Source organism: Terrapene carolina, unplaced genomic scaffold (assembly GCF_002925995.2).
Source record: "Terrapene carolina triunguis isolate 2854851 unplaced genomic scaffold, T_m_triunguis-2.0 Scaffold42, whole genome shotgun sequence".
In the NCBI taxonomy this organism is placed as follows: domain Eukaryota; kingdom Metazoa; phylum Chordata; order Testudines; family Emydidae; genus Terrapene; species Terrapene triunguis.
Window position 1 is genome coordinate 68840254 of NW_020664393.1, and position 15374 is coordinate 68855627.

The 15374-nt window shown below is 36.6% G+C and overlaps 1 protein-coding gene across 2 annotated transcripts in view; it reads right to left on the reverse strand.

Moving 5' to 3' along the window:
• ATAD2B (ATPase family AAA domain containing 2B) overlaps positions 1–15374 on the reverse strand; it is a 167184-nt gene that overhangs the window by 97379 nt on the left and 54431 nt on the right. For both annotated transcript variants that reach the window (XM_024194058.3, XM_024194057.3), the window contains exons 10-15: positions 13979–14090; positions 13429–13544; positions 11377–11551; positions 8761–8849; positions 8217–8376; positions 5440–5530 (exon numbers count right to left, since the gene is read on the reverse strand). In XM_024194058.3, the coding sequence (XP_024049826.2) occupies positions 5440–5530; positions 8217–8376; positions 8761–8849; positions 11377–11551; positions 13429–13544; positions 13979–14090 (743 nt within the window). The remainder of the gene's footprint in view (positions 1–5439; positions 5531–8216; positions 8377–8760; positions 8850–11376; positions 11552–13428; positions 13545–13978; positions 14091–15374) is intronic.

Here is a 15374-nt window from a genome sequence, read left to right on the forward strand (position 1 = left end):
AAGCTTCTTAAACATTTTGAAAACCTTGTTTACTTTACATACAACAATAGTTTAGTTATATAATATAGACTTAGAGAGAGACACCTTCTAAAAAACGTTAACATGTATTACCGGCACACAAAACCTTAAATTAAAGTGAATAAATGAAGACTCGGCACACCACTTGTGAAAGGTTGCCTACCCCTGATTTAGAGCCATACATACAACTGTATTATATAGGCCTAAAACTTTTAAATAGTCTTTTGTGGTACTAATTGATAGTTTTGCTGCTTTCAGGACTAAAACAATTGGATTTCTAATACTGGTATGCTTCTATCCTTCATAATAACAGATGTATATATTTTGGTGCATTTTGTTTTACCTCTGCTGAAGTACAGAATACCAATTTTTAAACCAATTACAAGATTATTCTCTTATAGAAAAAATTTTATAGCGTTTTTAACCCAGCATACAGAATGATACAATTAGCAGGGATATAATTTATTAAATTCTACTCATTTTTATAGATTTTTATAGAATCTATTCACAATTTTTAAAAAATTGGCCAAGCTTCCTTTAAAATTGTATATCAAACTTTTTTTAGGCCTCTTTTTAGAAAAACAAATCATGGTTTTCCTGCTCCTCTCTATGTTTAGGAGGGTCTTCTGGCAGGCAGAAAACCCTCACCACTGAAGTTGTTTATGCCTGCCTTCCTGCCTTGTCCCTCTCTTACTGTGCACACACCAACCCACTCACTTTGTTACAGGTCTACTACTACCTCTGGTAAACACCCGTTTACAAGGCCTGCACCACCAACAAAAAAATAAACATGACAATACAAAGTGCTGACAGATGCACTAAGTAAACAAACTGGGGGGATGACTAAGAATCTCTCCCCATTTTCTAATTTTTTAGTCATATTAATTTTAAGGGTTACTAGTAATAAAAGTAGGTAAACATTTTTAAGATGAAACTGTGGTTTTAAGCTGATGGTGTCCCATTAAATTCTATAGGACTTTTCCATAAAGATTTGAATGTGAGTCAAAGTATGTGATTATAGTCAGAACATTACCATAAATACTGGATTCCATACACAACTTTTTTGAATAAACTTTTTCCATTTTGGAAAAATGGCTAGTAAAATGGTAAAAAGTTATAACTGTGTAAATAATCACAATAGTTGAGTACCAGGTTAAATTAAAAACTATCTTGAATTTCTTATTAATAAGCCATAGCTCAAGTGAAATCAAACAGATTAGATACAAGCAATCTTATTGTCCCTCATTTTGTTAGAGGATAAATCGGTCATTTATTTTCTTTCAGTTAACTAATTATAAGTGGCTTCTGATTAGAATTCATTGTTCAGGTACTAAGGCCCTAATTTCACAATTAAATCCAGGTGGACAGCCCCCAACACGTGGCAATCTATTTGCAGGGTCAGGGTATTCAATTGTACTGGATAAGTTAGAATTTGTGTTGTACACTAAAGGCTGCTTTGCCTTTTTAACTGTGTATTATTTTACCAGTTCACAATGGTCCATTTGCTGATAGAACAGCACAATAGATTGAACAAATGAGTTTGGGGAAAACTAAATCAATGTTGTTAAGGTCAAACATGCATTAGGGTTATATTGCTCCTCTAATCTCCCTTTTATCGTAAAAATCCTGTTTAAGCATCTCTGACACAAATTAAGACTCAGCAAATCTAAAGCTATGTCCTTTCCAATTCTTCTATTAATAATGCTATAATACTCCTTACAAACAGTCTTTTTAATCACAGCTTGTACATCTCCATGGAATTGCAAAATTAGGAAATAATAGCCTATGGCCTATTTTGAAAATTAAATTCTCAGGTGATCAGATATACAATTAGTCTCTAGTTCTATTGCCCTATTTCTCAGGAGCAACTGCATTTGAAGAGTAATAATTCATCTTTTACTGAAGGATTCTCTTGTGCATACTTGTATATTCATTTGAGTGACTGACAAGACAACTGCAAGAAAATATCTTGCAGAACATTATAGGTTTTTTAGTATTAAGCAAATACATACCATGCCCAGAAGATGTAAGAACATAAATAAGTTCTCAAGGCTGAATATGAAACACGGTTTTTCACTCTAACCTTGAAGGAACTCATTTTATCCTCAATTGTCACTGTAGTAATAAAACTAAATTTTAATGCATTTCCTTCTGCTTTTTAAAAATCTAGGAGATAATTCTGAATTTGGGGTGGGCATAATCACTGGCTTTCCTTGTAATAGAACAAAACTAAAGTAGTCCATTCTGTGCTCCCTACCACCACCAGACTGTGCCAAACAAGTGACTTTTTTTTTTTTTGGCACAACTTTCAGGGAGAAGCACAGTAAGGAAGAAGGCTCCCACACAGCCTACTATAGAACATGCATCAGACTTTTACAGAAACTTGCTAGTCATCTTTTCTTGTTTTTTTCTCTTGGAAACTGATTTCTCCCCAAACTCTCTCCTCGCCAATGCCCACCCCAAAAAACAGTTATAACTATTTCTACAACAAGAAAAAAGGTAGGATCTTCTTGTCAAATTAGGTCAAGATTTTGGCCTCACATCATCATAAGAGCATTATGGTCCAAATTCTGTGGCACACTGCACAGGAAGCATGCCAGCACAGAACTCAGTATGAGGTTGAAGTGAAAGATACCACCATAGCTTTCTCACAACAGTGGGGTGAAAAACCCCCAAACAGTCATCTCTCTCCATCACTGTATTAAGATGGGAGAGAAAGAACCAATTGGTAACAAATTAACTCTTTTTCTTGTAAGTTGCTTAATTATGATAATGAACATGAAACAGAATATTTCTAAGAAGTGTCTTGACTCAGTGTTGAATTTCTTTAAAATCCTTGTTTAATATTATTTTAATGGCCTACCTAGGTTTTGAAAGGATATACCTGATTAACAGAGACGCTGGATGGAAGAGATCACAACTGCTGTTGCTAATATGGTTTGCTTTCTAAAAGGTTGAGTTAACAAGACAATTGAGTACCCATTTACCTAGAAGGTAAATATTCAAAACAAAAATATGTACAAGAAATGGGCACAAGTCACAAACTTCAGGCTGGTTTGCGCCCATCTCTAACACACACTTAACTGCATGAAGACCATACGTTTTTCCTATGCTCATGGCTTTTTCAGCTTCCCATCTTGTGGCCACTTTGGGAATTTAAAATTCCCACTAAAACTCCAAAGGTCTGGTCTTTTACGTCACTTCAGTTCTCTCCCTGAGCTGCTGCATCCTATTAATCTCACAGGCAGCCCATGGCTTAATACTGCAGCTCTCAAGCCACTCAAAGAAATTTTTTCAACTATTTAACAAACCCAGATATAAAAATCTCCAAATGGCACACGTCATTTTTAAGACATCAGCTCATGAAAATCCATGACACTTGTGACAAAAATCTAGCCTTAGGAAACAACCTACTATTGCCCTACAAGTCCTGGTTCTGTTTGTCTTATTTTTTTAACAATTAAATAAGCCCAGTCATGTTTTTTTTTTTAAAGTTGTATGGGAGGTATACATCAACAAGCAAGCTATCCACTCTCATGACTGCTTCTCAGTAGAGGTCAGTTATATTTGTAGCATTTTGGTAGTTTTCTTCATTAAGATTCAGGTATTTGTAGGTGTTGCCAAGTTCGCTAAACAAGGTAAAGGTAAAATCATGCTGTACCAAAACCCTGTTGAGTCTAGACTGGGTGGTGGTGGTGGTTGGGTTGGTTTTTTTTAAACTTTGTCCACTCAAGGGGAACAAGAGCAGACTAATAGCTACTGCATCAGTGTGAAAAGAGGACCAAAACGCAGGTTTGCATGGCTCCAAAGAATCTAGAAAGCCTGAATAAAAGGTTAGATGTTCGTGACATCATGAACAAAAACGATGAGGCAATCTCAGGGCAAGTGAGACAAACTAGCCTTATTGTGACTGATGTAGAGACTTTTTATAGTAGACACAAGGTTCTGATCTTGGAAATGCTGGAAGACATTAAAGCTCCAAGATACAGAAAGGAGAAATTCTAGTGCACAATATTAGAATGGTGCAAGAACCAGACACACCAGATTCTGGGGATATTTCTTATTCTGGAAAATTAACAAATTTTCCCCCAGAACCAACTGGTTTTACTTCAGCACAAGGAATGTCTTGCAGTAAAACCTACAAAAGGCTGTCCTTGTAGTCTGAACATCTTAAAATATGTAATTGGATTCTCAAGGTGGACAGAAATATGGTGAACTTTCAAAGGAACAAAACTGGATTTTACCCCAGATATCCCCCCTCTCCCATTAAGTGGCACCAGGCCTTTGAAAAAGTCAAGCAGAATTTACATTAAATGGGTTTGGCACATGCTGTCTTATACCCGGCAAAGCTTAAATTGGAGTTTGCTGGATAGTTATATTTTCTCCTCACCAGAAGATGTTGAGGTCTTTGTGGATCAAAAGCGGAGGCATGCTGCTTCGAAGATGGTTGTCCCTGTGGATGAAGAGGATAATTCGGATGTACAGTAGCTGACTGAATGGACTGATGCTCAATTTAAAGTTCTTATTTCTTTGATGATGGATCCCAATGAACAGTTATCTGAGATTATCCTTGTTCTGAGAACTTCAATGCTTGCCCAAGCAGATGGTTGACAGAGGATGTATCTTTATATGACAAATTGTTGTGAGGAGGTTGTGGTGTGTATTTTAGGGTTATTTCCCCGTTAAAAATCTCACTACATGAACATTTGTTTTTATTTCTGTCCTGCTTTTAAGCAGCTGGCTTGAACAACCATCCTCCCATTCAGTACAGCAGGTCTCTGAGTGCTCCAACGGTATAATTAAGATATTCATGGTGCCTGAGTCTAAAGGACAAAGTTTTTTGCCCTGTGCCTGCCACATGGGTATATTATGCAGTAGTAGACTCTGGGGGATATATCTTAGCTTTAGGACCTGTGGTTAGTTTGTGAGTCTTTGTCTGAAGAGAGCATGGCAGAGATTCAGTAAAAACTACTGAAATTTATTTTTGTCCACATATAAGGCAGGAAAACTGTGCCAACCAATCTCATCTGTAAAGTTTTTAAAGGAATCTTTACCTAAAGATTCTGCTTCCCACGTGCTTTTATTTTTGTCGGCACTAGTCCTACAAAAGGACATTGGAGGTTATGTCAGGAAAACATTATCTACTGAATTATTACCTTCAAACTATTATTGGGTATTTATTCTGTATATTAATCCCTCTGATACAATCATGCCTGATTTTTCTGATTACAAATAAGGGTTGTAGAAAGTATAAAAGTTTCAATAAAAATAAAATAGAAAAATAAATAAAAAAACAAAGCATCTGATGCATGTTCAGAACTTCAGAAGCAAGTGTTCAACATACTTTACAAGCTTTAAGAAAAGGTTTTATGGAAAGAAAAGGCATCTAAAAAGTGATAACACTAATATAGTACCACTCACCAACACATTTTTCAGCTAGCTCCCCCAAGAAAGGATCTGACAGTTTGGGGTTCCAGTCCCTGGTATGAATTTGTAAAATGTGCTTTCTTGCCTGATAAAGAAGTATTTCAGCATTAGCAAGCAAAATCAGCAGCCAACAGTAAATCAACATATTTCAAGCACTTAGGTCACATATTCAAGAGGAGTCAATAATTATCCTAATTGTGTCAACACAATGTCACAGGAACATGTAGAAGAGTACAACACAAATTCTCAGGAGGAAAGGAAGTTTTGTGGCATAGGAAATACCTGTGTGTGCTGATTCTCTTAGTGGCAACCACTATACTTCCAATTAAGAGTTTCTGCCATTATAAAACATATATAATCTTTTACAAAGATAGTTTATTATTACAGAAAAATTCCATGAGTATTACACTAAATCAATCTAATCGACTAAAACTTGATTTTAACAGCCTACACATTAAATCCAATATCAAAAATATATTAATGCAACATGTGGTTGTGAATATAAAATACTCAAACTAAGAAATGTAAAAATATGTTCACACTGCAATTACAACTCCTGTTTTGTACATGTGCAATTTTCATTATGATGCAGACAGCTAAGTGTATTTCTTCACATATATATAGTTATCTATTTATATTATCATAGCACTCAGCAGCCTCAATCAGGATTGGGCTAGGCATTGTACAAATCCATACAAAGATGAAGTCATTTCACCAGACAGCTTACAGTGTAATGTGATCAAGTTACAACTGCAGTGGGAACCTTTCTGAATTTGCCTGTGTGTGTGTGCTTAAATTTACTGTTATAATGATGCATAAATGTCGATTTTTTTATACATTTCCTTTTTTAAAAGAGATAAATGCTGATACACAAACACAATATTTATTTATTTTACTGTTCAGTATTATTACATTCCAGACATGCAGAATTTCAAACATATCTGTAGGCCTGGAGATTTGCAGCTAGGGTTACTGAAATGACTTTAAAGTAATTTGCAAATAACAAAACGGTTTTATGTACTTCAACATGTGATGGATGCCCCCACTAACTAGGTGAAGAGGGGCTTTCAAAACTTAATTCGCCAAGCTTACCTTTTTTACTCAAGTCCCCAAAAGTCATGAGTCGCCAGCTCCACTAGGATGCCCCTCACTCAGAGCAGAACTACCAAAGAGCTTCAGTGGAGAATGAAGCCAGCCCAGAGAAAGATCAGTTAAGGTCTCCAATTTTTCACTTCTAAAAGTACATTGCATGGTTTTGGAAAAGTGAGGCATGGGGCCTTCTCTGGGCCAGCTCCACACTTCAGTGAGATTACAGTAGCTATGATGTCACAGCACAGAGCATACTGACTAGGGCAGTGGTTCTCAACCAGGGGTACGTGTACCTCTGGGGGTAACTCAGAGGTCTTCCAGGGGTACAACTCATCTAGATAGTTGTCTAGTTTTACAACAGGTTATATAAAAAGCACTAGCAAAGTCAGTACAAACTAAAATTTCATATAGATAGTGACTTGTTTACACGGCTCTACATATTATACACTAAAATGTAAGTATAATATTTATATTCCAGTTGATTTATTTTATAATTATATAGTAAAATGAGAAAGTAAACAATTTTTCAGTAGGTGTGCTGTGACACTTTTGTATTTTTATGTCTGATTTTTAGTTTTTAAGTGAGGTGAGATGAAACTTGTGGGTACGCAAGACAAATCAGATTCCTGAAAGGGGTACAGTAGTCTGGAAAGGTTGAGAGCCACTGGATTAGGGCACTGCAACAGACTATGAGCTAGCAAACAGACTTCAAGGGACCTAAAAAGAAGAAGGGGGAAGGGTGGCTAGCAGTTTCTGAACTGAGGAATCCTCTTTGTTTAGCTAGTGGGCATTTCTATTTTTCCAATTTGATTCTATTTGGAAACTGTGTCTTAGAATGGTTTAGTAAAATATTAAACGCTTGTGTATAAGAGTCTCAAAGAGGAGCGACAGAGACCGTTTTAAAAATCCCTCACTACTAGCAAACTGCAACACAATTATTTGCTCTTGCAGATTTCAAGAATTCTGAGCTTTGTGTCCAGTTCCATGCTACTTCTGTCAAAATGGATGAAACCATAACTATAATAGAATCATCAAGTTAGTCCAGTGTTAATGTTTGCACAGTACTTTGAAGATATATAACACTGTGCAAATTGCTGTGTATTATCAACTTGTTAAACTCTCAAAATGTTTTATTTTGTGATGAAATTTCTCATGTTTAGTCTCAGATGAAAGTTGACACTTCCAGTGAGGAGTCTGAGGTAGAGGAAGATTTGTACTTTGTTGCTATGGTTTGCCTGGAGAGAGTCTTCTGCAAACCTGAGACAACAGGAAAGAGGGTCTACTCAGTCTGCAGTTATAGATTGTTTTGGAGAAATTTCAATAAATTTAGTTGAGCTGTTTGAGTTGTGAGAACATATGTCCTACCTCAGAGCCATTAAAATGCCCTTTTTTTGCTTGAATGACTTTTAAAACATTTTTAAAAACTTTAAATGTACTATGAACTGAGTTTTGCAAAGAGGGTAAATGCCTTTGAGATGTCTAAAGAATTCTAGTTTCCAAATAAATAAATAGATAAATAAAAACCACACTAACAAAAAGGACTAGCAATGGACAAATTGTTACCGTTTTTGAAAACATACCAAATGCTATTTGATAGAGATCTGTATCAAATATGTGGATCTTCAGAGATACCCACTTACTTCACTCTAGAAATTTTTACATTATCCCTCTGTAACTTTTACCTTTTGATCAGGCAAGTTGAAAAGAAATTCCCTGTCAAAACGACCAGGTCTCCTGAGTGCAGGGTCTATAGATTCAAGTCTGTTTGTAGCACCAATTACGACAATTTCTCCTCTATTATCCAGTCCATCCATGAGGGCAAGTAGGGTAGACACTATAGAGCTAGAAGAAAGTTTTCAAAAACAATTTTTTGTAAATATTATCAAGGTCTCCTACATAATAGGCCATCAAGAGTTGTCTAAATTAAGTTATGCCATCCTCCCTGGGTTGCCCTATGGGGTCACAGCATTGTCCAGTATCACTGCAGACAGAGTTTGCAAGGTGGTCTTGAAAAGGCATTGCATGGGCAGGGGTAATCATCACTTAGTCATAAACAGGGCTTTTAGTGACCCTTTACACCACGTTGGATCTTTCATCTGGTGTAAAAGTGCCAGAGGAGGGGCAAGGATCTAATCCAAGAAATAATCCAAATGAAGCTTTAAAAAAAGCTACTTTAAATTTACCAAAATAAAAACATAACCCGCAGTAGTATATTAAAAACATTACCTGTGAATCTGGTCTTGTCTACTAGAACGAACTGGGGCCAAACCATCTATTTCATCAAAGAAGATTATAGCAGGTCTCATCAAGTATGCCTGGTGGGTAGAAACAGGAATGGATATTAGCTGTTAATTCAAATTTCTTCTGCAATGGAGTAAAAACAAATTCTCTTCACTATGTGCTGGTAACACTTCCACAGGCTGTATGTTAAAAGCTTGCATTGCGATGCTTTTTTAAACCCAGCTCTGAGAATAAATCTGAAGTTTAACAACTAAGTTGTAATATTAAAACAAAGGAAAAAAAGTTAGACTGTATTTTACTTTACCTAAGGAAGATGGCACCAGTGCCATAGTTTTCCTGCACTCTTGAACAATCCCAAACAGGGTGGCACTGATTCATAGTGTGAGAATCCTGTCTTTAGATGACTGAATTCTCAATGCCTGGAGCAATGCAATAGATCACATTTTTTGTAATTGTTTTAAATGTTTATTTTTGAATTTTTTGTTTTGTTTTTTAGAATATAAAATTGCAGTAAATACCCATAACAAAGAAAAAAGTATAATACTGAGGTAAAATGAAATCAAGGGACTAAGAAGCACAGGAGAAAAAAAAAATGACATGGTGGGATTAAAATACATTCTTGTAAAACAAGAATATGACCCCCAGATACATTCATTTAACTTGTGATATACATTTCTTCCTCTCATACAAAGCTGTTTCTGTTAATGCTGTAAACCATTTTCTTATGTTAGGTTCTGAGCCTCATGTCCAGTATCTCAATTACTCTTGCAATCATAATATTTATTTAACCTATACTCGACACTCTAGATTATTCTTCTATTACTTTATAAGTGTAATAAACACAATCAGTTTCTTGTCATGTTTTAGTTAGCTGCTACTGGGTTTGTAGATCTTTACAAATCTAAAGATATAAAAACAAGTTCAGAAATGGGCATTGTATGTCCAGAAATGTGGCCTTTTTTCCTAAGAAAATAAGTAAAGGAAATAATTCTTGTTTTGCTTTACAGCCAGCCTTTAAGTAAAAAAGGGGTACTTTCTGACTTTTTTTCTTCAAATAGTGGAACATTTCCAAAATATATACTTATAGTCTTCACTTGAGCAAGAGTATTTCCAACATAGTTAACTGACAGTTAAGCATTACATTTTTAAAAAAAACCACAACACAACAGAACATAAAGAGAAAATTCAAAGCAAGAAAAAAAGCATTTTTTTGCCTTTAATGCTCTTCTATGAGTCATGAAGACAGTCTCCATAATTTGTTTTTTTGCTTGTGTTTTATATTAGAAATACAGGATGGAATTTTCAAAAGCCCTCAGCATTGGCCTAATATTGGAGCAGAGTTATGACAGTGCTGATCACTTTTGAAACTCCCCACTCAAAGCCCACATTTCTCTCTTCTTGCTCAAGTATTAGGGAAAACTTTGGAGGAATTGGAATGTGACTTCACAACAGACAAACTTGAGTTTCAGTGCCACTAGCTCTGAACTTCTGAGAGAAGCAATATCAACAACCATAACATCCCTACGTCCTCCTGGGAAAGCTGCAGCTTTCATCCTTCTGTGATACCATATTCCCATTTTTAACAAGAATGGCAAATCCTCCAAGAATAGAAAGTTTTAAGATCAGACGTGATGTTTCTAATGTAAAACAAAAGCAAAATATTTTTAAAAGCTCTTTGAGGTGATGAAGAAGGGCATAATTTTTTGTTTTGCTTTGCAGCCAGACTAGGTAAAAAAGGTACTTCCTGATTTTCCACTAGCACCTTTTATTGTCTGAAGTCTCCCCCCGCCCTCACAGCCTTACCTGGAAAACATTAAGAAATTAAAAGTCTAAGTCTCTTAATTATAGAAAGCATTGTATTTTTCTACAGTATTATATTTGTTTAAACTAAGTACACCTCTACCCCGATATAACGCGAATTCAGATATAATGCGGTAAAGCAGTGCTGTGGGGGGGGGGGGTTGTGCATTCAGGCGGATCAAAGCAAGTTCGATATAACACGGTTTCACCTATAACGCGGTAAGATTTTTTGGCTCCCGAGGACAGCGTTATATCGGGGCAGATGTGTACCTATATCCGAAACCTGCATTTGTGCAAAAGATTGGATTCCACTGTTTTATCTGAATCTCTCCCCTCTTCATCATCCTCTCTAGCTGAATGAGTAAAGGATTGGTCATACTAAAGTGTCTGAAGCATACTCTCAAAAACACAATTCTTAAATCAATCTTTACCATAGTATATGCCCTGAATATGCCAGCCAGACACCAGGTCAATGATTCAAATCATTCTGTTGCGATTTCTACCCACAGCCACCATGACAACTATGATACTAGTAGTCCTGGACAGGTCAGGAAGCTCCCTCTTATATTGTTTTTTAATATATCCTGATTGATAACACTTAGATACAATGCAATATCATTTCATCACCATTGCTCTACGTTTTCATCTAAATTTAAAACTCTAGCAAATCCTGCCCCCTGTACTGTAACTTATATAAAAGTTTCCTTTTATCCAAAGACAATTTTGGCTGCATGAAACACATTGAAATGAAAAATATTATACGGAAAAAAATCTATCAAAAGTATCTGAACATCTTCCAACCTGATCGAAGAGGAGACGAAGTTGCCGTTCAGATTCACCAACCCACTTGCTGAGACAGTCTGCTCCTTTTCTCATAAAGAAAGCCACCTTTTTGTCTCCTTGACTGCATTCATTAGCTAGAGCTCTAGCTACCAAGGTTTTACCTGTTCCAGGAGGACCATAGAACAAACAGCCCCTGAAGATAAATGGATCAATATTATAGTCACAAATTTATTTTTTGTCTCTTGAAAAACTTCTTCAAGATAGGGAGCCCAGAGAAGAAAAAAGTACTAATCTTTTCATCATTACTTGGCACATTTAAGTTGATCTTACAAAATCTAAGATGCCACAAACTAAAAGAAATGAAAAACTATTAAGCTGAATCTTGTATTTTGTAATATTATTAGTTTTTTCTTCCTCATTTAAAATTTTGTGCTACATCAGAATTCAATTTTATTTCTGCATATGTTTCATAACATGAAAAGTGCAAGTTTTGCTTCATGCTTTCAAATTATTACATATTTGCTTTTCAAAGCACACAGTAATCTGGTGGATATTAAGAATCTCAAGGGTTATTTTATATCAGGTAAATACTTCAAATGTTAAACCTGCAAAAACACCAGAGCTAGTTCTCTGATATTTGCTTACATAGAAGTAGATTCTAATGCTAGTTTCTTAAAATTAAAAAAGACTTTAATCAAATTCCCAAATTACAAAAGTTCCACATATCTTTTTAAGCTCCTCAGATGCCTGTCCATAAGGATTAAAACCAGAATACAAATGTTATTTAAAGATTGCTTCCATAAAAGAAACACTGACATTCAATTTGACTTTAAATAAACCCACCAATTTTCAACACACTAAAAACAAAAGAATGCAGAATTTTAAGGCTGACAATCATATTGGGGGAGGAGGGTCTTTAATTTTTGTTTTTACATGAACCTCAATATTTTTAATAGCTTTCTTATAAAGCATGTATGGTCCTTTCATATCTTCAACTGATCACTTTCTTCTTTACAAATAAGTTTTGACTAATGCCAGCATGACAGGAACAATACAGCTAGGGATTCGAGTTTGCTTTGTTCACTTAATAACATTGTCAATTAAGTTCTATTCACAGAAAAACATGTTTATACTACCTGCTAATTTTTTTATTCTGCAACTTGGTTAAGTCAGAACAGTGTCTTTCACTTAAGACTCTCAGGCAGGAGGCAATTAATCATTCAAAGAATTTTCATGTTCTCCAACTGGTTCCTCCCATTAGTTTCCCCTACCCAGTTGAATCCTTCAATAGCAGGATGTCTGTTTTGGGACTTGGTTAAACCAGCACAAAATTGGTTTAAAAAAAAAAAAAAAAAAAAAAAAGAGAGTTTGTGAGACTTGGCTGCCTCAAGTGTTTTTTGTTTTGGTTTGGTTTTTTGTTTTGTTTTTTTAAGTTCATTCAAAACCTGCTGACAAAATCATCTCTTGCCCATTGCTTCAACACTGTTATCTAGCCATCAGTCATATCACAGATTCTATTCCACTGTGCATTAAACTTACTGTCCTTGTTTCAAGGCCCTATATCACACACAGCCTTGACTAATTTTCTCATCTGGTCTCTGCTAGTGTCCCCTCAACCCTGCTCTGTCAATGACACCAGTTCAATAACCCTTTTGTCTCCTTTTTCCAGAATTGTCTCCATGTCGTCATGCTGATGATGATGACTGGAAACATGCTTCCAAAATGAATGTCAAACCTCCAACCCTCACCTCACCTCATTGAAAAAAAAAAAAAAAAGTTCACTTCTGCAGCAGCCTGCAAAAAAATATTTCTCTAATTAAACCACAAAGAGATACACCTGCCTCCTGCAAATAAAAGAATTTATTTCTGCAATCCACATCTTCTTGCCTCTAATACTGGTGTAAAGTATAGTATAATCCTCATTTGTCTATCCATCTATTTACCTTGTGTGCTCTTCAGAGAAAGGACCAGTCCTTCTACATGTCATCCTATTAAGTACTTTTAGGGGGTGCAATGAAATAAAAAAAATAAAATAAAAAAAAAACAGCAACAAAGAATAAATCCACCTACCTTGGTGGCTGTATTTTGAATTTTTCAAAGATTTCTGGATAGAGAAGAGGAAACACTACCATTTCCTTTAATGCATGGATATGATGGCTCAATCCACCTATGCTATCAAAACGAACCTAAGAAAACACAAAACATGTAAAGCAACAACTTTTTATTTTTAACTTAGCATGTATGCAAAAATGTATGTACTAGAACAGTAAAGTTTTCTCAAACATAAAAATTCAAATAAGAATCCAAGGACTTTTAGAAATGCAATTATCTTTAGAGATAACCAGCAGAAGAAATATATATTGTGAATATGACCTGTTTGCGTCTTTATGATGTGTTTCACCAGAGAATTACACACAGACTAAAAGCAAGTGCTTTCTGGCCCAAAATTGGTGTATAGACATCACTGCGTGAACAGATAGACTACTTAACAACACTTTGAAAGTTTATTTTGCATTCACTTCAACTCTGATTTTCACAAAGCTGCCAATTAGGATTTCTGATTAATCTTCATTATCTCAAATGCATAATTATAAAAGAGACAAGTCTTAACAAATTTTACCGATTTGTCAAGAATCATTGGATCAACATCTGCCAAACTTGCACCAACTTTTACTCGTTCTCGCAGGATTCCACTGGCTAAGTCTTCTGCTCTGAAATTCATAGGCAGACATCTGTTCGACAAAAGCAAGCAATTTAGGTTGATGTTGAATATATGAGCAATAAAACAAGTAAAGATGGCTGTAACTGTCAGAACTAAAAGATTAAGATACTAGTGCAGCTATCCCTCTCAAGCAAAATCAACATTAAGCTAAACAAGTTTGTTCCTGTCCCCTTCAACTTAACCCAACATATTTAAAATTATAATTCTTAAAACTACAAAGCAATTTTCAATAACAGTGGTGAAATTCATTGGGTTAAGATAACAGGAATGAAAAAGAAAGAACAAAAGTAGACACTCTCCTATGGATCACCAAGGATGAAGAATAGTGAAAAAATATACATGCCAGGGCTGTCAAAGTAATCAAAATTAAAGAGGACTAGAATGACCAAGATATTGTTCTTTAGTAATGAAAGCCTGACGTACAAAGAGGTTCCTAAAATACAATGAAGATAACTTTATGATTCAAGAAGCAGAGACCCAACCACAAAACCTGTACTAAGATATATTTCTTAACCAACAAAGAGAACACCTAACCCAACCAGGTGAAAACATGAAAACAAAGGGGAGCCTTACAATTAAGCAGTCAGCGCTACTTAAATTTAAAGTGGTAAGGAAAGGGTTCACAGAAAGCAGCAGTCAAGAAAAACAATTACCGTATATACTTGTTCATAAGCTGAATTTTTTGAGTAAAAAAGGAAGCACCAGAGAAGGGGGTCGGCTTATGAACAGGTATAGAGAGGGAGAGGTGCGACACAGCCCCTCCCCCCAAGAAGAGGCAGCACAGCCAGCAGAGACAGAAGGGAAGAGGCGGGGCCAGAGTCTCTCCGCTTCTGGCCACGCTGCTCTCCCCCCCAGCCTCCGAAGCAGCTGCAGCTCCGGGGCTGGCAGGCTGCAGCCATGCCGCTGGGCCCCGCCCCCCAGAGCACGCTGCAGCCGTGCCGCCCAGCCCACTGGGGCATGCTGCGGCTGCGCCGCCAGGCCTGGCCCACCAGAGCAGGCTGCCGCCACATTGCCCAGCCTGCCAGAGCAGCTCCAGCCAGGCCAGAGACATCCTCCCCTGGCCCTCCCCAGATAAGGTGGGAAGGGATGGGATAGGGAGAGTGTGGGGGTCCCAGGCTAGGGGAGGGGTCATGTGGGGGGTGGTCACAGGGGTTACTCCCTTGACTCCCAGCAAAAATATTTCCCCACCAGTTGTGCCGGGACACTTTGTTTACTTCGGTTTACCTCCGTGCCGGCGGACGCTCGAGGTAAACAAACTATCTTGGCCCACCAGCGGCTTATCCTGATGGCCCGG